Here is a 23,812-nt window from a genome sequence, read left to right as displayed (position 1 = left end):
ATTGAAGGGTTCCATCATGGCGCTTAGCAAGACGTTTGGACAAAAACCTGTCAAGTTTCAGCTAGAGGACGATGGAGATTTTTATATGATCGGATCGGAGGTCGGTGTTTCATCCACGTAAACCAAATACTGTACTTTTAGAGTCGCTATTGCGCCCTATATTTAATTATTTGGTCGTTTGCCCCGCCGGGTCGCTAGCCAACAAGCTAATTACACTGCTATGCTAAAAGCTAAAGGGCTCATTCATTGTTTGTGATTTAAGTAGGGCTGTCACGATTTACAAATGTATTTAATTGTGTTTTTGGGCATTTGAACATTTCAACATTATGAATAAATTATTATCAAACATTGCACAGGGCATATATGCCAAATGATGCATTTTATTTACAAATACATTATTGAAATGTAATAATTATATACACTTAGAAATAGCTGATGTATGTATATAGATCTGCTATTTTCGGAAAACGTGTTAATAATTTCTCAACAATGGAAATGATATGACATGTTGGTCGTTGTATGCATAATGCATCATGTTCCATTTATAACACTCCAGTTGTGTTTACAATACATTCATGAGAGTTATCATTCACCCTTCCTTGGTAATAATGTTTGAAAGATCCCCAACCCAATCGTAAATAAAGTTGGCAATCGGCATACATTAAATTATGTTCTTATTATAGTTCATTATCTATTAGGCCCTAAAAGATATGAATAGGCAATGATTAATATGTGACGGACTATTTGTTTAGCTGAACTGACCTGTGACTTTATGTATCGTCAGGTTGGAAATTATGTCCGTATGTTCAGAGGCTCGCTGTACAAGAGGTACCCGTCGCTATGGAGGAAGCTGGCGTCGCTAGAGGAGCGCAAGAAGATAGTGGAAGGATCACACGGTCAGTGGAGAACGTTACATTACCCGATGCTAATGATATTGAGGCTGTTCTGTTGGTGGACTGGCCCAACACCTTATTCATTGTCCGAAACCTGGTTTTGTATCGTCCACATTACTGTCTCTGATTTATTTTTCCTTGGTATATATATATATATATTTTTTAGATCATGGCTACACTACTCTGGCTACCAGCGTGACCCTGCTAAAAGCCTCAGAAGTAGAAGAGATCTTTGAAGGGAACGATGAAAAGTACAAAGCTATCTCCATCAGCACGGAGCCACCTGCCTACCTCAGGTACAGTATCTCTGAAGCAGGGATTCTTTGTATTGGCCGGCCTATTGTACAGATATATGAGATATAAAATATTATGTAGTAGTAATGCTCAAATCGGTGAACAACCGCCTGTTTTCGACCGGCAACACGCGTCGCCCCTCTAGACCAGAAATCATACAGGCTGGGCCAGGCTACTTTTTTACCAGAAATGTTGCCTGGTGATAATAAAGTATTTCTAATCAGAAACCTTAGCCCTTTTAGACCTGAGAACTGATTCTACAAATGTCTTATAAATAGGCTACTCAGTTTTCTGAAAAAACGTTTCTGTATCAGTGTTTCTCAAACTATTTCATGTCAAGGACCCCAAAAAAATTATATGGAATCTTCCGCTGACTCCCATATGGAAATAATTCGTTCTAAGAAAGAAGCAAAGAAATTTGAGTTAAAAACAAGCTCATACTGTACCTATAAGCTTGTAGATCTGCTATTTTTCAATAGCTAAAGTGTTGGAATGGTGAAAGTGGTTAAAAGCTATAAGGTGTCCTCAGGTCTAAATGGGTTAATGTTGGCTGGTGAACATGAACCCATTCTGGACGGGAACCCCTTTTGGTGTTTTAACTAAGCATTTAGCAGATCTACAAGCTCATAGTGCGCCACCGAGTGGCGCGCTACGAGCTTGTAGGTCTGCTATTTTTTAGGCACAAATCTTTGAATATTATATTCTTTCAGAGCGAACGTTTTTTATTTATTTCGACGTCACACTGTGTACACTAAGGACTGTCTGGATCCGTTCCCCTCAACAGGGAGCAGAAAGGCAAGAGGAACAGCCAGTGGGTTCCCACGTTGCCAAACAGTTCTCACCATCTGGACGCCGTCCCCTGCTCCACGACCATCAACCGTGGCCGACTGGGCCGGGACAAGAAGAGGACGTTCCCCCTGTGGTAAGTAAGATCAAACAACTGGCAGAATGAGAAAAAGAAAAGACATTTCGACGTCAGGCCTAAATGGGTTAATTAATGCTGTGTGTGGTTGTTGTTGTTGTTGTTGTTTGTGGTGGCGTTTAGTTTCGATGACCACGATCCGGCCGTGATTCACGAGAACGCCACTCAGTCTGAAGTGCTGGTTCCCATCCGTCTGGACATGGAGATAGAAGGACAGAAGCTCCGCGATGCTTTCACCTGGAATATGAACGGTTAGAGAGCCTCATTCATGATTGTTCTGGAATATGTCTGTAGAGAAACTGATGACCCTTAGTTGAGATGTTTGTGTATCCACAGAGAAATGAGCCCTTCACTAACCCATTTAGGCCTGATGTCGAAATTAAAAAAATGTCTATATCAGTGGTGCTCAATATTTCATGTCAAGGATCCCAAAAATTATATGTAATTGGCTGAAAATATGTTATTCCAGGAACCCCTCGGAAGCAAAGATTTGAGTTGAAAACATTCACTTTGAAAGAATTTATATTCAATGATTTGCGCCACATTTTCAAGCTTTTTCGAAAATAGCAGACCTACAAGTTCATGAGCTTGTAGATCTGCTATTTTTCAATAGCTAAAGTGTAACATGATGCTTAAAACACCAACAGGGGTTCCCGCTCAAAATGGGCTAAACCCCACCCCAAAAAGTGATCCAAATCCATATAGTTTAGCAACCGTTGCTATGCCAGGGCAGGCTTTGGTCACCTCATAGCTGTCAGTGTTATTTTGCATGGCTTTGTTGTTGAACACACACACAAAGCTTAACAAAGTTACACGACTGACCCACTCAGGTGATGGCAATAACACTAATGACCGTAGTCTTACCGTGCAACATGAGAACTCCTCGTCTTGCAACATTTGTCCAGTGCATAGCCTACTGCAGGCCCGGTTGACTAGATTTAGAAGACATGTGTCCAGTGCATAGCCTACTGCAGGCCCAGTTGACTATATTTAGAAGACATGTGTCCAGTGCATAGCCTACTGCAGGCCCAGTTGACTATATTTAGAAGACATGTGTCCAGTGCATAGCCTACTGCAGGCCCGGTTGACTAGATTTAGAAGACATGTGTCCAGTGCATAGCCTACTGCAGGCCCGGTTGACTAGATTTAGAAGACGTGTGTCCAGTGCATAGCCTACTGCAGGCCTGGTTGACTAGATTTAGAAGACATGTGTCCAGTGCATAGCCTACTGCAGGCCCGGTTGACTAGATTTAGAAGACATGTGTCCAGTGCATAGCCTACTGCAGGCCCGGTTGACTAGATTTAGAAGACGTGTGTCCAGTGCATAGCCTACTGCAGGCCCGGTTGACTAGATTTAGAAGACATGTGTCCAGTGCATAGCCTACTGCAGGCCCGGTTGACTAGATTTAGAAGACATGTGTCCAGTGCATAGCCTACTGCAGGCCCGGTTGACTAGATTTAGAAGACATGTGTCCAGTGCATAGCCTACTGCAGGCCCGGTTGACTAGATTTAGAAGACATTTTGAAGCTCTTGCTCCTGAAACGGAGAAATCCCGTCATTTTACATGCGTCTCAATAGGCTTCTAACGTGCCTATTGGACAAGGACGGGTTGGGGTTGGACTTGGCGAAGGGCTAATTGATGCTTGATGTGTATCCACAGAGAAACTGATGACCCCTGAGATGTTCGCCGAGATCCTGTGTGACGACCTGGACCTCAACCCGCTGGCCTTCGTCCCCGCCATCGCCTCGGCCATCCGACAGCAGATGGAGTCCTATCCCGCCGACAACGTCCTGTTGGAGGAGACGGCGGACCAGAGGGTCATAATCAAGGTGAGGAAAATGAAAGCCTATCTGGTCTGTGGTCAGCTGTTTAACCCATTTAGACCTGACGATGTTTCTATACTCCTTTTTTTTTTACCTTTGTGAGTGCTCGGATTGCCCCTCTTCTTTCCCGCCAGCTGCAGAGTGCTGCGAAGATGAGTTCAGTGTACACTGTGTACACACAATGCAATGGGCTGTCACTACGACAAATTTTAAGTTGACAATTAATAGTCACACAAATAATTGTGATTAACAATTTAATTGTTTATTATGACATTGAACATATGGACGCAAAGGTTTATTTCTGTTTTGCCTTTTAGGCTTCGTAATCAAAAGTTGCACATAGGGCATAGGACAAGAACACACAGAAATTACTAACATATTTAATACTTTTCATACATTAAAATATTTAATTAATGGAAATAGCTGATCTACAAGCTTGCAACGCACCACAAACACATACACGCGTAGATCAGATATTTTGGGAATATCTTTGAAAATGTATGAACATTGTTCAACATGGAAACGATTATGTAAATTATATATTTTTTGCGATTATCTCAAATTATCGCGATTAGCCTATTAATTAATTAATTGCATTACTTCTTTCCGTGGACAGGACACCTATACGGCTATTAGAAATATTAGTTAAGTAGTCGATTATTTATCCTTTTTTTATTTGTTAGTTTTATCAGTTTTTCTCTCTGTTTTAAGTTGAACATCCACGTGGGGAACATCTCGCTGGTGGACCAGTTTGAGTGGGACATGTCTGAGAGGGAGAACTCTCCGGAGAAGTTTGCCCTAAAGCTTTGCTCCGAGTTGGGCCTGGGCGGAGAGTTCGTCACCACCATCGCATACAGCATCCGAGGACAGCTGAGCTGGCACCAGAGGACGTATGCTTTCAGGTAACACATACAGACCACCATACGCAAGAAACATGTACTGCAGCCCAAGCGGTGGCGTAACCGCCTGGGCACCCGACTGGTAATCCAGTCGCAGTGTGCCGCGGGTTCGACTCCTGAGCCCGACACGGCCTTTACTGCATGTCTTCCCCCATCTCTCTCCCGTTTCCTGTCAGCCTACTGTCTGTCCCTTCAAAAAAAAACTATAAAAGGCGTAAGCCGCAAAAAATATCTTAAAAAAAAAAACTGTACGCACATGCGTCATAACACATTTAGACCTGGGAACAGATTCTACAAATGTCTTCTAATTCTGAAAAACCTATGTTTCTATGTCAGTGGTTCTCAAACTATTTCATGTCAAGGGCCCCCAGAATTTGGCCACCGACCCCCATCTGAAAATATGTCGTTCAAATATTTGAGTTGAAACTGTTTGTGTTGAAATAATATATATTCAAAGATTTGCACACATTTTCTCTATTTGTCCAACAGCTAAAGTATAAAATAAAGGTTTAAAGTGCTTAAAAGCTAAGGCGAGACGGATGCGTCCTCAGGTATAAATGCGTCAAAGCCATTTCAAAATGACTTCCATCATTGTAATTTGGCCAATCCCTAATGTGTTCATGCTGGGATCAATGAAAAGTCTATCCATGTATCTTTGGTTCGTTGTGCTTTCTGCAGCCACAAAAGTATCTCATCACTCATTGATATGTCTTTGGTTCTAGAACTGGTTCTGTTCCTTACTTTTTATGATGGTTTACTTTATTATTGATGTATATATCACACCTGCATCTTCCAACCTGAAGTTAGTATTAGTGACACACCCACTTAGCCCACATTAGGGCAATGTTGTCTATGTTTTGGTTCCAGTTCTGAACAAACTTGTAGAGCTCTGAACCAATTAATTTGGTTCAAAATTAGGCAGGAAAAAGAATGGAACCGGTTCAACCACGGTGGAAAATGGTCCTGAGTGTTGTAAGTAAACCACACTGCTACAGTTGAGTACACAGTTGCAGAGAACAGTGTCAATACATGCCACCACCATAATAATAAAAGCTCAAATTTATATAGAGCTTTTCTAAATACCCAAAGCGCTTTACATAAGAACACTAGGACCAGACTTTATTCAGGAAAAAAACAAAGCAAAACGGATACAACAGTACAAGGTTAAAAAGATAAAAGGATAAACGAGGGAAGGGGGGACATCAGCTAGGGAAAGCTATCCTGAAGAGGTGGGTTTTGAGTGAGGTTTTGAATGAGAGTTGAGAGGGAGCAACTCTGAGATGGTTGGGGAGTTCATTCCAGAGGTTGGGGGCTGAAACGTAGAAGGCCCTGTCCCCCCAGGTACGGTACTTGGCCTTGCGGACCTTCAGGAGGTTGGCTTCACTGGACCTGAGGGGGCGGAGGGGGACATATGGTTCGAGAAGATCGGAGAGGTAGGGGGGAGCCAGGTTATTGAGAGCTTTGCAGGTGGTGAGCAGGATTTTGTAGTGAATTCTTTGTTTGACGGGAGCCAGTGTAGGTCGTGGAGGACGGGTGTAATGTGGTCTCTGGAGCGTGTACTGGCTTGCATTAGCCATGACTAATGCAAGTTAGGTTGAAAAGTGTTTTCTGTGTACATTTTCTGTGCCTGTAATCATTAAATCAAATGTTGCTTATTATGGTGCAAGTTGTCATGCGGGAGAGAGGGCACTTATGAAAAATGTAACCATCGTGTAAGACAGTGGTTCTCAAAGTGGGGTCCGGGGGTCCCTCTTATGGGACTGTAGATTAAGTTAAAATAACAAAGGTTGACCTGGACCGTGGCTCAGTGGTCCAGACACCGTGGCTGGTAATCCAGTCTGGCAGTGTGCTGCCCATATCTCTCCCCATTTCCTGTCAGCGTACTGTCTATCCCTCCATAAAAAATATAAAATAAAACCCACTGGTTTATGACTTCAAACTGCTGGGATGCAGGTAGAACGTTTGTCTGATAAGGTTGCTTTGTTTTGTGCATGCGTGTGTGTGCACGTGCGTGTGCGTGCGGTCGGCAGTGAGAATCCCCTTCCCACAGTGGAGATAGCCATCAGAAACACGGGTGACGCTGACCAGTGGTGCCCCCTACTGGAGACTCTAACAGATGCAGAGATGGAGAAGAAGATCAGAGACCAGGACAGGAACACCAGGTGAGCATCTTTCTTTCAGTGGTGGAAAGTAACAAAGTACATTTACCATTTTGAGGAATTTGTACTTTACTTTAACCCATTCTGACCTGAGATCAGATTCATGCGAGGTTTCCACTGGACACACACTGGTCTGATTTAACCCATTCTGACCCGAGGTCAGATTCTAAAAATGTCAGTCGTTCTTCGATTTTTCAAAAAATAGCAGACCTACAAGCTCATAGCGCGCCACTCGGTGGCGCGCTATGAGCTTGTAGATCTGCTATTTTTCAATAGCTAAAGCACAACATAGTGCTAACACCAAAACGGGTTCCCGTTACTTCTATTCCACTACTACATCTCAGATCCAAATACTGTACTCTTACTCCATTCCATTTATTTGCAAACTTTACTTACCAGTTACTTTGTAGAATGAATATTATTACAAAACATACTATACATTAACCACTTCAACCCTTACTGTATATTATATTTCGGCCGTTTGAAAATGGATGATCTTGTCAGATCTGCTATTTTCAAAAGATTTTTTTTTATACCTTTTGAAAACTTGTGGGATGGGATATTCTGCATAATGACTGAGTACTTTCTATTCTTGGTACATTTTGATGCCAATACGTTTGTACTTTTACTCGTCAATTTGGAATTCCAGACTTCTACTTGAAATGTCTTGGTATTGATACTTTTACTTAAGTAAAACATCTGAGTACTTTTTCCACCACTGGTCAATACATTTAGAAGCATGATTGTACAATCTGGATATAATAATAAAACTTCAATCAGGTTTTTTGGGAGCGATCCCGATCACCGATTGGTTTTCTCACGATCGGCCGATACCGTTCTTGTGTGTAAGGGTTACATTTTGAATATTTCCAAAATTATTATATGTCAAAACTGTTCCTGTGTGTGGAGGAAGGGGAGAATGTTACGCCTGTCACAAAGATGCAAAATTATACTATATATCTGATATGACTTTTATACCACTAAATGGTATAAAAGATCGGTTACTCCAGATGGGGTGAAATTGCCGATCACCGATCGAGTCATTTGGAGTGAAGAATCGGTGGTCTATTGATCAGAGCACCGTTGAAATGTATACCTTAATTTATACTGACTGTAGAACGACTGTTTTGTTCGCCAAAAAACAAGTATTTGTCTAAATGTTCTGTAAAGGTGGTTGCACACTGGACGCGTTTTTCAGAAAAAAACGATGGAGAAACAGCAAAAAATCCGAAAAACACTGGGTGTGTGGTGACCTTTACTCCTTTTTCTTTTAGTTTTTGTTACCTTGTACTGTAGGTGGTTGTACTGTTAAGTAACTTGATTAATAACCATAAAAACTGCATGAAAATGTGGTTGGTATTACAGCTTGAAATAATATTGTGATATTCTATTTTTCCATATCGCCATTCATTTCTGGTTGCGTTTTGCTTTGCTTTCAGGCGAATGAGACGACTGGCGAACACAGCACCTGCATGGTAGTCCATACTAACGAGTGACGTCGGCGTCTGTACAGTAATAATCGTGGCCATCCTGACGACGGTATGAAGCTGCCGTGATTTTTCTTTTGCAGCCGCAACGAGAGACATTCCTTCAGCTATTCGTCGTCCTGAGCAGGTGCTCTTTGATCGCCTGCTACGCAGTCAGTCAGTCAGTCAGTAGAATCTAGCGTCCGAGATTGAAGAACCGGAATTGGTTCCATTGCATTTGGAACCGTTTTTTTCTTTCCTTTTTATCACACTGTGACCCCCTTTCCACCGGTTGGTTCCCAATGGGAACCGGTTCAGTTATTTTTGGTTCTTAGTCCATGAGCCAGAGCTCATAGGACTAGGAAAAACTAGACCTAAATTAAATTGTTTATAGGATCAATACAGTAAATTAATACATGATAACCCTTCCACAGTAGTAGCTTTTTCATGGTTAACAAAAATGTTAAATTTGTAATACAATAAATCATTGTCTTCGTGTAAGTAATCAATTGGGGAAGTGTCATGGTGATAACAATTTAATTTAGCTATGGTTTTGCCCAATCAAATCATAATTAACATTCCAATTTTGGAGGTCTGGCTCATGGACTAAAAACTGGTTCTGAACTGAACCGGTTCCCAGCCGGTGGAAAAGGGCTCCGTCAGTACAGTTAACAGTTACAGTCCATTTGGAACCCCCTGGTGGTTCTGAACCGGTGGAAAAGGGGTCCGTCAGTAGTAGTACAGTTAGTCCATTTGGAACCCCCTGGGATAGTTAAAGGGAACCATTAAGGAATTGGAATTGTCCTAAAGGATCCCGACCATAGTAGAGTCCCTCCTTTTACATGTTTATTTTTTAATATCGTTTCTTTTGGCCAAATCCTACTACAGTAGTAACAAATTATCCCCCCCCCCCACACACACACACACAGCCAGTCTCAGATAATATATTATGTTGTATTCGTTTGTCTTTTTTTTTTTTGTACATTTTGAATAATTCTTACAAAATAAAAAGGTGATTGACCTTAATGGATTTTTTCCCCCTTGTTATAATTTAATAATGACGCACTGCAGCCATGTCATCATGACGCGTGTTTTGCTGTTGGAAACACCGGACAACTCACTCTGTTGCTTTGCTTGTTGTGCTAACTTAGCGATTTCCATTTTACGCCAGGTTTTCACCCACAAAGGCACTACATACTGTAGGTGAAAGTGCAGACTGTGCATGGATTCCATGGCAGCCACAGAGAGAGACCGACCCATGGGATTCTGGGGTCGTCGGCACATTTTAGCCAATGAGTCCTGCTGCAGTAGTGCCAGAGCCTTGTATTGACCACAACCACAGCAATGAAGAGATCGGTCATTTGGACTCGCTCCACAAACAAACTGGATGATTAACACAAATGCTAGTCTAGATGGAGTGCCGTGATTTCCCCCCCTCCTAAAACATGATCATCAGGTATTGATTATACTAGGAAGATTTAAAAAAAAAGTGTACAGTGTTAAGTGCGGGAACCCTTGTTTGAACTTTTAAGCATTCTGTTCTACTTTAGCTATTGAAAAATAGCAGATCTACAAGCTCGTATCTGCTATTTTTGAAAAATCGTGAAAATGTGGCTCAAATCTTTGAATATATATATATTCTTTCAGAACGTTTTTAGCTTCTGGGGGCGTCCCTGGAACAACATATTTTCAGATTGGGGTCCTCGACATGAAATATTGACCACTGATATATAAACGGGTATTTCAGAAAACTGTCAGGATTTAGATTTTTTTTTTTTTAATTTCACGCTCGGGCCTAAATGGGTTAAAAAATGTGGCCACCCCCACCAGTATACCTGGTTTTCACCATCCACCTGAACTTAAGCCTCACCACACAGCTGCTGTTGTATGATAAATGGGGAGGGGTGATGTCACAAAAAGTGGTGTATTTCGACTGGGCCTTTTGACTCAAAAATACACAGGGAAGACATATTTGAATATTCTAACCACACCTGGGGGTCTATTAGAGTAACTAGAATTTCGCCCGCCTTCGGCGGGCTCATCCCAGTGTCGTTGCAGCGCAATATGGGAAGAAGGAAATTGCAGGAGTTGACAGACTCCACTTCATGTTTCAGCTGTGTTTTTAAACTCAGTAGTGTGCCCTGCACACAGCGCACACTCGCAATTGCAGCTGGAGGGCGACGCGACACACACACACGCCCACACACACACACACACACACACACACACACACACACACACACACACACACACACACACAGATGTGTGGATAAATCAGAGATTTGGGAAATGTGTTCTGAATGGGCCTGAATATATGTGTGTAGTGTCCTTTTGTGCACTTAAACCTCTCCAGCTGATCCAAAATGCCGCAGCTCGCTTGGTCTTCAACCAGCCAAAATTCTCACATGTCTCCCCCCTGCTCCGTTCCCTCCACTGGCTCCCGGTCGCTGCCCGCACAGAATACAAAACTCTGATGCTGGCATTCAAAGCAACCAAAGGTATGGCTCCCCCATATCTTGCAAGTATGATCGAACCCTACAAACCCTCCCGCTCACTCAGATCAGCCAACGCAGGGAAGCTGGAAGTACCCTCACTAAAAACGCCGGGACAACACTCCACACGTCCCAAACTCTTCTCCCTTCTGGCTCCAAAACTGTGGAATGCACTTCCCATTGCAGTCAGAACTGCAGCATCACTCCCAATCTTCCGCCGTAGTCTGAAAACCCACCTTTTCAGACTCCATCATGGCCCATAGCACTTACCCCACCCCCTTAGATAGCAATTCTGTAGACTTAGATAGCATTTGATACAGTCTTATAGCATGTTATGTAGACAGCATAAGTGCATTGTATGTGCTATTGTCATAGCACGTCATAGTACATATGTATAGCATAGTAGTATAGATGTATAGCTTATATGTATAGTTTCATTATAGATATTCCACTGTTACTTTCTTAGCTTACGCATGTTTCATGATAAATGTTTTTATGTGATGTATACCCATGCTTTTTTGTTCTTGCTTAATGTAAGTCGCTCTGGATTAAGAGCGTCTGCTAAATGCCTAAATTGTAAATTGTAAATTGTAGGCTGCAACAATGATTTCATAAAGTGTAGTTTAGTTTTGAACAGGCAACTAATGTAGTGATAGATTAATTGAATGGGCCTGAATAGATAGATAGATAGATTTCTTTATTTTTGTGTCATGCACCAAAGGCGCCCAGCCCACATGGGCTAATTGGGCTTACAGGACACACCATATCATTGCATTGAATATTGCATTGTGTACAATAAACAGATATGTTTTGTTGATATTCCCTTTTTTGTTTTTACACAAACAAAACATTCTGCCTTATTTCCCACGCCCTGCATAAAAAGTCTGCCAAAGCGCACACTCGCAATTGCAGCTGGAGGGCGACGCGACACACACACACACACACACACACACACACACACACACACACAGAGAGCGATGTGTGGATAAATGACTGAGATTTGGGAAATGCGCACGCAAGCACAGAATGCACGGCGTGACAGGATTATATAGGTCACCCGTTTTGGTGTGACACACACGGCTTCCACATTTAGCTTCATACTGGTTGAAAGTGTCCTTCCAAAAATATTTTTTTTGCTCGAAATTCTTATTCACAATGACATTGAGTTGTGGTGTTGTTTTTAGGGTAATTGTTGCATAAGCGCTATTTCGCACTGGAGTCCCGTGAGGCGGGCCATCTCACTCCCCTCCCCTGTGTCTGAAGCAGCTAGCATGGAAGCTATATGGAACCTTTCCCTCCGAGTGCACACAACCATGCCGTTGTCCACGCGTCCATCCGATAGCTTTTAATGTAAATGTCCCATCCACTGAGCAAAAGCGATATAAGCGCCTTATTCATTAATTCGATTCATTTGGGTGTGGGGCTGTGCAGTGCTGTGGGCTTTAAATTGTGACGGAGGCGAGCTGCTGCTGCTGTTCGACTTCGAGTCGCTGTCTATGGAGCAGTATAGAGTAGGCGTGGCGCAGCATTAGAAGGGCGCAGCAAATACGACATTGAGGGGTAGAAACCATCCCGGTCGCGTGGTTGATCTAACGCGTGTGTCACTGTGAAGGACTGGCCCCATTAAGTGAACGTAGTTGGCGTAGTAGACGCCAACATGACGATTCTGACGTAGGCTGTAGAGGTTGAGCAAGAATAGCGTGTTTGAGAAAAGTAATATTTAAACAGTAAATAAGACATTTTTGGCGAATGCAATGTAGTCTATATGTTTTCTGGGAGTGTGGCGAATTTATTTAGCATATAGAGATGTCTGGTAAAAGTGTGGTTTGGTCGGAGAAAGCTGTTGGATAAACGGCCATGTGCTTATGTACCCCTGTCTATTAGGGTAGCAGGATGGGCCTGAATAGATAGATAGATAGATTTCTTTATTTTTGTGTCATGCACCAAAGGCGCCCAGCCCACATGGGCTTACAGGACACACCATATCATTGCATTCAATATTGCATTGTGTACAATAAACAGATATGTTTTGTTGATATTCCCTTTTTTTTTTACACAAACAAAAGATTCTGCCTTATTTCCCAGGCCCTGCATAAAAAGTCTAAACTCAGTAGTGTGCCCTGCACATGTAGTAACGGATGGGTTATAAATTATTATAATACTGTACTGCACTCCTTAGTATTGCACTGTACTGTAATGTTGTCCTCTGTACTGTACTTTACTGTACGTCTTTACTGTACTGTACTGTACTGTTGTTAGTGTTGTTATTGTTGTTTTTCTTATAATGATTATTATTATTATTGTTATTACTAGAATTTCGCCCCCCTTCGGGGGGCTCAATCCTAGTGTCGTTGCAGCGCAATATGGGAAGAAGGAAATTGCGGGAATTGACAGACTCCACTTCATGTTTCAGCTGTGGTTTTAAACTCAGTAGTGTGCCCTGCACACAGCGCACACTCGCAATTGCAGCTGGAGGGCGACGCGACACACACACACACACACACACACACACACACACACACACACACACACAGAGCGATGTGTGGATAAATCACTGAGATTTGGGAAATGTGTTCAGAAGTACAACGATTAAGCACGCACAGGCAAATGTCAGAAGCATCTGTTTCGGTTTCCAAACAGGAAGTTGTAAATGTGCTTATTAGACGGAGGCAGCGTGATGCTGGCATCTATTGTGATGCCAGCATCACCACATTTCACATAGAAATATAAGCACCCATTTACTCGCTTAGCGGAGACTGTGGGGTGGTAGAGGACATCTCCCCGGACGCGTGGGTATGTCCAGATAGTTGCCTCGCGGAGGCCTCTTTGTCCAGTGTCCATTCTGGGTCTGGAAACGGCACTTTTTTGAGTGTTGACCCCAATAGAAGGTCTGCTGCTCTGAATTTTACACCTCTCCCGCTTAGCGGAGACTGTGGGGTGGTAGAGGACATCTCCCCGGACGCGTGGGTATGTCCAGATAGTTGCCTCGCGGAGCCGTCTTTTGTCCAGTGTCCAGTCTGGGTCCGGAAACGGTAATTTATTTTGCATTGACCCCAGTAGAAGCTCTGCTGCTCTGAATTTTACACCTCTCTCGCTTAGCGGAGACTGTGGGGTGGTAGAGGACATCTCCCCGGACGCGTGGGTATGTCCAGATAGTTGCCTCGCGGAGGCCTCTTTGTCCAGTGTCCATTCTGGGTCTGGAAACGGCACTTTTTTGAGTGTTGACCCCAATAGAAGGTCTGCTGCTCTGAATTTTACACCTCTCCCGCTTAGCGGAGACTGTGGGGTGGTAGAGGACATCTCCCCGGACGCGTGGGTATGTCCAGATAGTTGCCTCGCGGAGGCCTCTTTGTCCAGTGTCCATTCTGGGTCCGGAAACGGTACATTTTTTTGCATTGACCCCAGTAGAAGCTCTGCTGCTGTGAATTTTACACCTCTCCCGCTTAGCGGAGACTGTGGGGTGGTAGAGGACATCTTCCCAAACGCGTGGGTATGTCCAGATAGTTGCCTGGCGGAGCCGTCTTTTGTCCAGTGTCCACTTTATAAAGTCCATGCACTCCAGTGAATAGCATTTATCCATTTAGATAACTTTTTTATGTTATTTAATTACTTATTTTTACACAGAAACATAATGTGTGTCTTTACAATAACTGTAATGTAATAATAATACTAATAATGTAATGTAAAAATTATTTAATTAACGAATTAAATAATCTTATTTTATTCTGAAAGCAACCGGATGTCTTAAATCTGCTAGCTGTCAGACCGGAAGTTCTAAATTTGCTCATAAGACGGAGCCTTAGACGGAGCCAACTCGCAGGCAGTGCGAGAGGCTGGTTACAGGATTCTATAGGTCAGCCGTTTTGGTGTGACACACACGGCTTCCACATTTAGCTTCATACTGGGTGAAAGTGTCCTTCCAAAAATTATTATTTCGCTCGAAATTCTTATTCACAATGACATCGAGTTGAGGTGTTTGTGTTTTAGGGTAATTGTTGCATAAGCGCTATTTCGCACTATTTCTCCCTCCCCTCCCCTGTGTCTGAAGCAGCTAGCATGGAAGCTATATGGATTATGGAAGCTTTCCCTCCGATTGCACACAACCATGCCGTTATCCACGCGTCCATCCGATTGCTTTTAATGTAAATGTCCCATCCACTGAGCAATAGCGATATAAGCGCCTTATTCATTCATTCGATTCATTTGGGTGTGGGGCTGTGCAGTGCTGTGGGCAGCCTTTCTGACGGAGGCTCGGAGCTGCTGCTGCTGACGCTGTTCGAGTCGCATGGAGCAGTATAGAGTAGGCGTGGCGCAGCATTAGAAGGGCGCAGCAAATGCACGACATTGAGGGGTAGAAACCATCCCGGTCGCGTGGTTCATCTAACGCGTGTGTCACTGTGAAGGACTGGCCCCAATAAGTGAACGTAGTAGACGCCAACATGACGATTCTGACGTAGGCTGGTGATGTTGAGCAACAATGGCGTGGTTGACAAAAGTAATATTTATTCAGTAATTAAGACATTTCTTTCAATGAAATGTAGCCTATATGTATTCTGGGAGTGTGCCGAATTTATTTTGCATATAGAGATGTGTGGTGAAAGTGTGGTTGGGTCGGAGAAAGCTGTTGGATAAACGGCCATGTGCTTATGTACCCCTGTCTATTAGGGTAGCAGGATTATTATGATTATTATTATTAGTATTGTTATTGTGATTATTACATGGATTATTGTTGTGATGTGAGCTTGTGGCTGACTCACTATCTAGAAAATAAAAACATGGCACTTCATTTAAAATAGGTTACAGACCCCTGTTATATGCGCTTGTTTTGGGATTCTTTTTAAAGACCTATTTACTTGTTTCTATGAGACATGGCAACGCCAACAGCGCAGCGAAAGGCATCCACGTCTGTCTCTTGTGAAATGCTGAGATTAGAAACGACCATAATTATTTCATTTCTCAACCTTAAAAAATAAATAAAGACATCTCCATAATCCTTGGGAAGTGTGTGTAGCAAAAGTAGTCGGCATTGTCATGGTTGAAAGTATTCATGCAACACTGACGCTGTAAGCTGTGTGATGCTAACGCGCTAACACCGTTAGCATGGTCTGTGTTGGTCAAAGGAAAAAGGATAGATATGAAACTACTGGCCAAAGTGTCATACAAAACACAACACCTAAAATCGGAATGTGATGGTGACCTATTGAGCACAAACAGACAATCATGATTTGCTTGCTGGACCTATAATTAATTTATGTGCATTACATTTCCACCTCGCACATATAAATCAAAAGCAAGATGGATGCTAACGCGCTAACACCGTTAGCATGTTCTGTGTTGGTCGGAAAAAGGATAGATATGAAACTACTGGCCCAAATAAATGTCATAGAAAACACAACACCTAAAATCGGAATGTGATGGTGACCTATTGAGCACAAACAGACAATCATGATTTGCTTGCTGGACCTATAATTAATTTATGTGCATTACATTTCAACCTCGCACATATAAATCAAGCCACAGTGCAGTCAGAGAGTAGTTCACAGGTCACACACAGGAGCAGTGAAAGGGGGAGGGGACTTGGGATGGCAGTGTAGAGTAGGCACGACATTGAGGGGTAGAAACCATCCCGGTCGCGTGGTTCATCTAACGCGTGTGTCACTGTGAAGGACTGGCCCCATTAAGTGAACGTAGTTGGCGTAGTAGACGCCAACATGACGATTCTGACGTAGGCTGTTGAGGTTGAGCAAGAATAGCGTGTTTCAGAAAAGTAATATTTAAACAGTAAAGAAGACATTTTTGGCGAATGCAATGTAGTCTATGTCTTTTGTGGGAGTGTGCAGGTTTTATTTTGCATAGAGAGATGTGTGGTGGAAGTGTGGCTTGGTCGGAGATAGAGCACGAATGAACGGCCAGGTGCTCATGTACCCCTGTCTATTAGGGTAGCAGGATTATTACATGCATTATTGTTCTGATGTGAGCTTGTTTGTAAATGAGTGAGTTTACAAAGAAGTTTATTGTTATTATTATTATTATTATGATTATTATTATTAGTATTGTTATTGTGATTATTACATGGATTATTGTTGTGATGTGAGCTTGTGGCTGACTGACTATCTAGAAAATGAAAACATGGCACTTCATTTAAAATAGGTTACAGACCCCTGTTATATGCGCTTGTTTTGGGATTATTTTTATAGACCTATTTACTTGTTTCTATGAGACATGGCAACAGCAGCGAAAGGCATCCACGTCTTTCTCTTGTGAAATGCTGAGATTAGAAACGACCATAATTATTTCATTTCTCAACCTTAAAAAATAAATAAAGACATCTCCATAATCCTTGGGAAGTGTGTGTAGCAAAAGTAGTCGGCATTGTCATGGTTGAAAGTATTCATGCAACACTGACGCTGTAAGCTGTGTGATGCTAACGCGCTAACACCGTTAGCATGGTCTGTGTTGGTGAAAGGGAAAAGGATAGATATGAAACTACTGGCCAAAATAAATGTCATAAAAAACACAACACCTAAAATCGGAATGTGATGGTGACCTATTGAGCACAAACAGACAATCATGATTTGCTTGCTGGACCTATAATTAATTTATGTGCATTACATTTCCACCTCGCACATATAAATCAAGCCACAGTGCAGTCAGAGAGTAGTTCACAGGTCACACACAGGAGCAGTGAAAGGGGGAGGGGACTTGGGATGGCAGTGTAGAGTAGGCACGACATTGAGAGGTAGAAACCATCCCGGTCGCGTGGTTGATGTAACGCGTGTGTCACTGTGAAGGACTGGCCCCATTAAGTGAACGTAGTTGGCGTAGTAGACGCCAACATGACGATTCTGACGTAGGCTGTTGAGGTTGAGCAAGAATAGCGTGTTTCAGAAAAGTAATATTTAAACAGTAAAGAAGACATTTTTGGCGAATGCAATGTAGTCTATGTCTTTTGTGGGAGTGTGCAGGTTTTATTTTGCATAGAGAGATGTGTGGTGGAAGTGTGGCTTGGTCGGAGATAGAGCACGAATGAACGGCCAGGTGCTCATGCACCCCTGTCTATTAGGGTAGCAGGATATTAACCCCATAGACACATACAGATCACCTGGTTGTCTATTAGAGTAATGTTAACCCCATAAAAGACACATAAAAAAAACAATGTACAAAAGTCATGGCACTCCATCTTTAAGTAAAACCGAAAAAGAAAAGACTGATTTATCTACAATGAAAGATGTAATTGTAGTGTTCACACAATTGAAAATGTGGTTAAGACACGCATCGCATTGTCCTTTTTGGCTTTCAGTTGGTCTTGACCCGTTCATCACTTCTGGTACGTAAAGGATCTTGACCCTGGCACGTAAGGGGCATGCTATTGGTCAGTTGGTCTTGACCCGTCACATGCTATTGGTCAGTTGGTCTTGACCCGTCACATGCTATTGGTCAGGCTGCTGCTCCTCCTGGTTCTGCGGCAGCTCTTCGGGGAGAGGGGAGTAGTCGGGATCCTCTGCTGGATGGTCAAATATCAGCCGCCTAAAAGACACAAGCGCTGAACAATGATGTTGACTGGAGGGAAATGTTACTTTTACGTCAGCCCAAACTGAGGGAGCGCTTGCTCATTTTAGGAACTCCCAAATTTCGCCTACGGCTCTGCATCAATGTAATAAAACACATGCGTTGTCAACCGACGCGAGTAGGCATGTAACTATGTCGATATTAATCCCGACTATATGAATCGATTTATTGAAATAAAATAAAAGCTTTAGTCATATTCCATCATATTCAAGTGCTTTTGGAGAGAAATGAGTCACTTTCAGTAGTAGAGCACTGTAGAGGGGAGCTGTGCCCAGGTGATGATGGTCGTTGAAGCTCATCAAGGAAGGCAATTATGTTTCTGCTCTGTCAAAAGTAATGCTACTTATTTTGCAATGTAGTTATATAAAAAAAATGTGAAAAAAGCTTGGGAAGATAAATTATATAAAAAAAATTAAAACAATTTTTTCTGGAAATGTTTGAAAAATCGTATCGTGAACCTCGTATTGTGATACGAATCGTGAGTTGAGTGAATCGTTACATGCCTAGACGTGAGCCATGGTGTCACAAGTTTTACCCGTTTACATGGGAGACATTTTCAAAGATTTCCACTCTGGAAGGAGTTTTTCCCTTCCCCAAAACGCTGTTCTCGTCTAAAGGAAAACAAAATGGGCCCATTTGGTTTCATACGCTCTCAATAGTTCAATTATTGTTAAACATCTGCATTACTTAATTTACAAGAAGTCTACACAATTAGAATGTAGGGGAAAAAAAGTGTTACTTTGATCAACGTTTGCCTGTTAACTCCTATGGTACAAACATCAATGGTCTGTGCCTCAAATGCTGAACAAATAATGGACCTTGATGATATCACACATAGTGGTCTTTGATAGCCTTGCTGTTAACGCCCGGGGTTATTTAATCCATTAAATCATAGCGCCCGGCGATTTATAGTAGCGGAGCACTTTTACCGACGGACCGATCGGTTTTGATATCATAAATCTTCGTCCTGGGCGTTACTAATTCAAAGGACGGTGAACTTCGTCCTGGGCGATCGGGGTGATAAGTACAGTATAAGCTCAGTTTGGTTGCCTTATAAAAGGCAGGTCCTCGACTATGGCTCCGTCTGTTCTTACTGGGTTGTTAAGCGTTTATTGCCAATGAAAGTAGAATGGATTTATTTTTGATACTTACAGCAGTTCTGGTGTTGCCAGTAGCTTCCTCCCTCCTGGCTGGTTTGGAAAAACATCCTCGAGAAAGTAATACATGTGACCAACTCCAATACCTGGAAAGGAAAGGAGCATATCGGTAATACTATACTGACACCACAGAAATAAGTATAAAACATGAGTTATATTTCTTACGCATCAGGTCTCTGTGGAGATATGCAAAAGAAATAGCAGATCTACAAGCTTGTTGATCTGCTATTTTCGGTGGGCGTGCAACGCAGTATAAATCAACCAGAAGATTAAGGCTGTCACAATTGTTACATAATCGTCTAATCGCCATTAATTTTGTATCATCGCCAAAATTTTAAAAAGCGGAAATGGCAGATCTACAAGCTTACAACTTTTCACAATTATTTGTAAGACAATTAATCGCCAACTAATTTGTAATCGTGACAGCCCTGTACATACTGTAAGATTATTTGTATTGGTGGCTGCCTGTGTCTAACCTAGAACAGTGGTTCCCAAAGTGGACCAGGGGTCCTTGATGGAGTTCCAGGGGGTCGCCAGGTAAATGATAGTTTGGAACCAAATGGACTGTAGGACTAACTGAGAGTGTACAAATGGAACCCAACAGGTCCATTTGGTTCTATTTGTACACTCTCAGAGTTAAATTAACATTGATTTTACAATATAAATTGGGGTCCCAGATATAGAAATGCCATTAAATGGGGGTCCGTAGACTAATGCATGTCAAACTGGGGCTCCCTTGAAATTAAACTGGTTGATAATCCCTGCTAGAGCTGTAAAAACCTTCTCTTACGGGGGTCCCTGGCATGTCCACGGGGCTAATTAGTGTCAATTTGGGGGTCCTTGACATGAAAAAGTTTGGGAACCACTGACCTAGAAGGTCAACGACGATGGAGTTTCCTAGCAGCAGCGAGAAGCCCATGAGCACCCAGGGGAGAAACGGAGCCTGGAAGTTCAGCAGGCCGAAGAAGTTCATGCGTATGAACGGGTGGCGTCGGCTCCACACGTACACCAGCATGATGGTGAACGCCTGGCCCAGGAAGAACAGGTTGGCAAACAGACCGAACAGCTGGTGGAGAGCTCTGGGTTAAATGCAATAAGCAAAGAGTGGAGGGGTGCATACTTAGTTTAGACATGGGTTAAGAAGGTTAGGTTTAGGTGTGCTGCCCCGTGGGAGGTTAGGTTTAGGGTGAGGGTTTGAGGTAGGTTGTAGTTGTAGGACTAATGACTCATGGTCTAACCAATGACTAGTCTTAGTAGTCTAAACCAAAGTACTGCACCCAAGAGTGGAGTCTGTCAACGAATACAATAAGGCTTGCCCCCAAAAACACTCCGCCCGGGTCAAATCCACTAGGTGTTCCTAAATGTAACCTCATTTAAACTATGCCTAAACCTAACCATAATATTCCGAAACATGACGTCAGTTAAACTATGCCTAAGCCTAACCATATTCCTAAATGTGACCCCAGTTAAACTATGCCTAAACCTAAACTTACTAACCTTAACCTCAGTAAAAACAAATACAAGATAGATAGAATACTTGAGAGACCTCTTTGACCGGTAACGGGTACAGTAGAAATAGTCCCAAAGTAAAGTACAAATATTAGTGGCATCTATGATGCAACATCCCTTAAAAAAAAAGAACACACACTGTCCAATAATTCCCAACAGGCACAGACAGTGCATGTGAAAGGTCCGACATGGTGTCATGATTGTGGAATGTGTACAAGGGTTTATGCAGTGGAAGAGCTTAGCATCATCACAATCAAACAGGCAGCAGCCCTGTAGCTGCCTTTTCAACCATATTTTTTTTTAACTGAAAACGTTAGCCAAGACGTGCACAAAATAGGGGTGCGTGTCGCTAGGGTTAATATGGTAAACCGGAACCGGGCCGGCACCCTGGGTGCGTTCCTGTGGGTCTGGAACTCCCCCCTCCCCCCCCCCCCCCGGAACCCCCACAAGGAGTTGCACCACTCACTTCACACAGGTGTGATTGTTTCTTTTTCTCGACGTCAGGCCTAAATGGGTTTTTAATATAAAAGGATACAGTCATCAGGAAGCCTCCAAACAGGAACATGAATATAAAGTCAGCCGTTCTCCCCCGGAAAGAGCCTTCTTCCAGCATCCGGCAATATCGATAACTTGTTTAGGTTTTTGTTAAAGAAAGACCACGACAAAACAAACTGATATTATGAAGCATGTTATGATGATACTTTATAAGATACTGTATACAGAATGTTGTTTACAGATGGATAATATAGTGGTGGACGAGTGTTTTCGTCGACTAAAACTAAGACGAAAAATGTTCGTCGACTACCTTTTTCCACTGACGAAAACTAAATGGAAACTAAATAAAAACTAAGCTATGATGACTAAGACTAAATATACTGACAATTGTCAACAAATGCAAACTAGACTAAAATGTTAGGAAGGGACTAGTGGACAAGAGATCCAGTATAAGTCATTTTACAATTAGTTGCACTGCGACACGTGGGCTTGTAGATCGGCTATTTTCAGCAAAGTGTAAAAAGTCATTACGATGGCATCAAAAAATAATTTTAGTCGACTAAAACTAGACTAACGCTAAAACATTCCAGGTGACTAAAATGTGACTAAACTAAGTGAAAACTATTCAAGAGACTAATGACTAAAACTAAAATCTGCTGCCAAAAACAACACTTTTTGGGTATGCTGTTCTGCATTTCATCAGCTAGTGCTATGTCAAGTTGATACAGGGCAAGGCCGTACGCACTACAGTACATTTTGTTGACTAAGACTAAAGTAAAAGACTAAGGTTTTTGATAATCAGTCGACTTTATAGACTAAACAATTTCAGAAGACTAAATAGGACTAAGACTTAAAATAAAATAATGGTGTGTTATTTTAAATAGACTATAGACTTTTCTAGCAAAATGAACATTGCATTAAGAAAGACTAAAAGATTTGATGATAAGGTTTGTTGTTTGTTGATAGGATATAAAAGAATAAATAAAGCAAGGCCATACAGTGATAAGGATACAGAAAGATGATGTTGAAGAGGAAACTGAATCCAAGGGATCCGAAGAACAGGAAGTTGGTGACGAGGCGCCATATCTACAAAAGAAAGACAGGGTGAGTGAGGGACGTTATTATTTATTATAATAGTATAAACAGCATTAAAAGGAAGGGGTGATCGTTAACATTAGTAGGTGAGTGATATCGCTTACCTGGTACCGCTTAACAATCAGGTCTGGGTTAAAGTAAAGCTGGAAAGGCGTGATCAGCTCAAGTTGCTGGATTGGGGGAGAAAAACAAACAAACACAGCTTGAACTTGTCTCCGCAATGTTGACATGTCATGACATCACATCAATCCAACACACACACACACACACACGCACGTTTCTTATGATTTATTTATCTTTGCATTTCTGCAAATGCTAATTCAATACAATTAAAAACCCGAAAACATATGTGGCCTTAAAAAGCCCAAACGTTCGGTACTTCCACCACCACCACCAGTCAACATAAATCAGCTGATCGCTGCCTGCCCTGCACGTCAGCAGCACTGGCTGGTGTCGTGGTGGAGGACCATTCTGACCTGAACACAAACATGAAGCTGCCTCTCCATGATTAAACTCCATGTTTTTTTTTTTTGTTGTTGTTGTTGGTTCGTCATATTTTATGAGCTTCATCATGATCCATCGATCATATGATAATCCATAATCTTACCACCGCAGCTGTAGTCAGGACGCATGCTGTGGTGTAGGCTCTGGTCACCACAGGGATCTGAAAGTATTCTTGGGTGAAGCTGTTGGCCATGGCACTGCTGCTCTGTGTCTGCACTGTGCCATATTACTCTGTAATGTACCGGAGGAGGTGGTGGTCACACAGTGGCGATGTGTTGACGGGGGAGGCGAGGAAATGTAGACGCCACGCCCCCCACCTTTAGGCATGTCAGCCAATCGAATTCAGCCACCATGTCAGCGTCATACTTCTACAGTGACGTGTGGACTGTGTGGACTACTAGAGAAAATCCTCATAATATTATTATTAATATTATCATTACGAAATAATTATACATTGTTTTGGTCAAACCACGAATGGAAAGATGAAAGCATGATTTTATATAATAATAATTATTATTATTATTTTTAGTTGT

General features: G+C 42.3%; 2 protein-coding genes across 2 annotated transcripts; one reads left to right on the top strand and one right to left on the bottom strand.

Annotated features, from left to right (window-relative positions):
- On the top strand, positions 1–18,201 carry smarcb1a (SWI/SNF related BAF chromatin remodeling complex subunit B1a). Its single transcript, XM_080765918.1, has 10 exons — positions 1–100; positions 785–896; positions 1,060–1,189; positions 1,972–2,109; positions 2,233–2,360; positions 3,771–3,940; positions 4,646–4,836; positions 6,864–6,995; positions 8,432–10,465; positions 18,070–18,201. Exons 1-9 carry the CDS (start codon positions 17–19, stop codon positions 8,469–8,471), a joined length of 1,125 nt encoding a protein of 374 aa, XP_080622044.1. The 5' UTR covers positions 1–16; the 3' UTR covers positions 8,472–10,465; positions 18,070–18,201.
- On the bottom strand, positions 18,117–23,530 carry derl3 (derlin 3). The gene is made up of 7 exons (XM_080765919.1): positions 23,383–23,530; positions 22,880–22,945; positions 22,693–22,766; positions 21,721–21,814; positions 20,547–20,742; positions 19,672–19,762; positions 18,117–18,477 (listed from the first exon to the last, which is right to left on the bottom strand). The coding sequence occupies exons 1-7, from the start codon at positions 23,470–23,472 to the stop codon at positions 18,381–18,383; spliced, it is 708 nt and encodes a 235-aa protein (XP_080622045.1). The 5' UTR covers positions 23,473–23,530; the 3' UTR covers positions 18,117–18,380.
- Positions 23,531–23,812: the final 282 nt, after the last annotated feature.

This window comes from Protomyctophum bolini (assembly GCF_963924005.1).
Source record: "Protomyctophum bolini genome assembly, chromosome: 6".
NCBI lineage: Eukaryota > Metazoa > Chordata > Actinopteri > Myctophiformes > Myctophidae > Protomyctophum > Protomyctophum bolini.
This window is presented reverse-complemented; position numbering and strand designations above follow the sequence as displayed.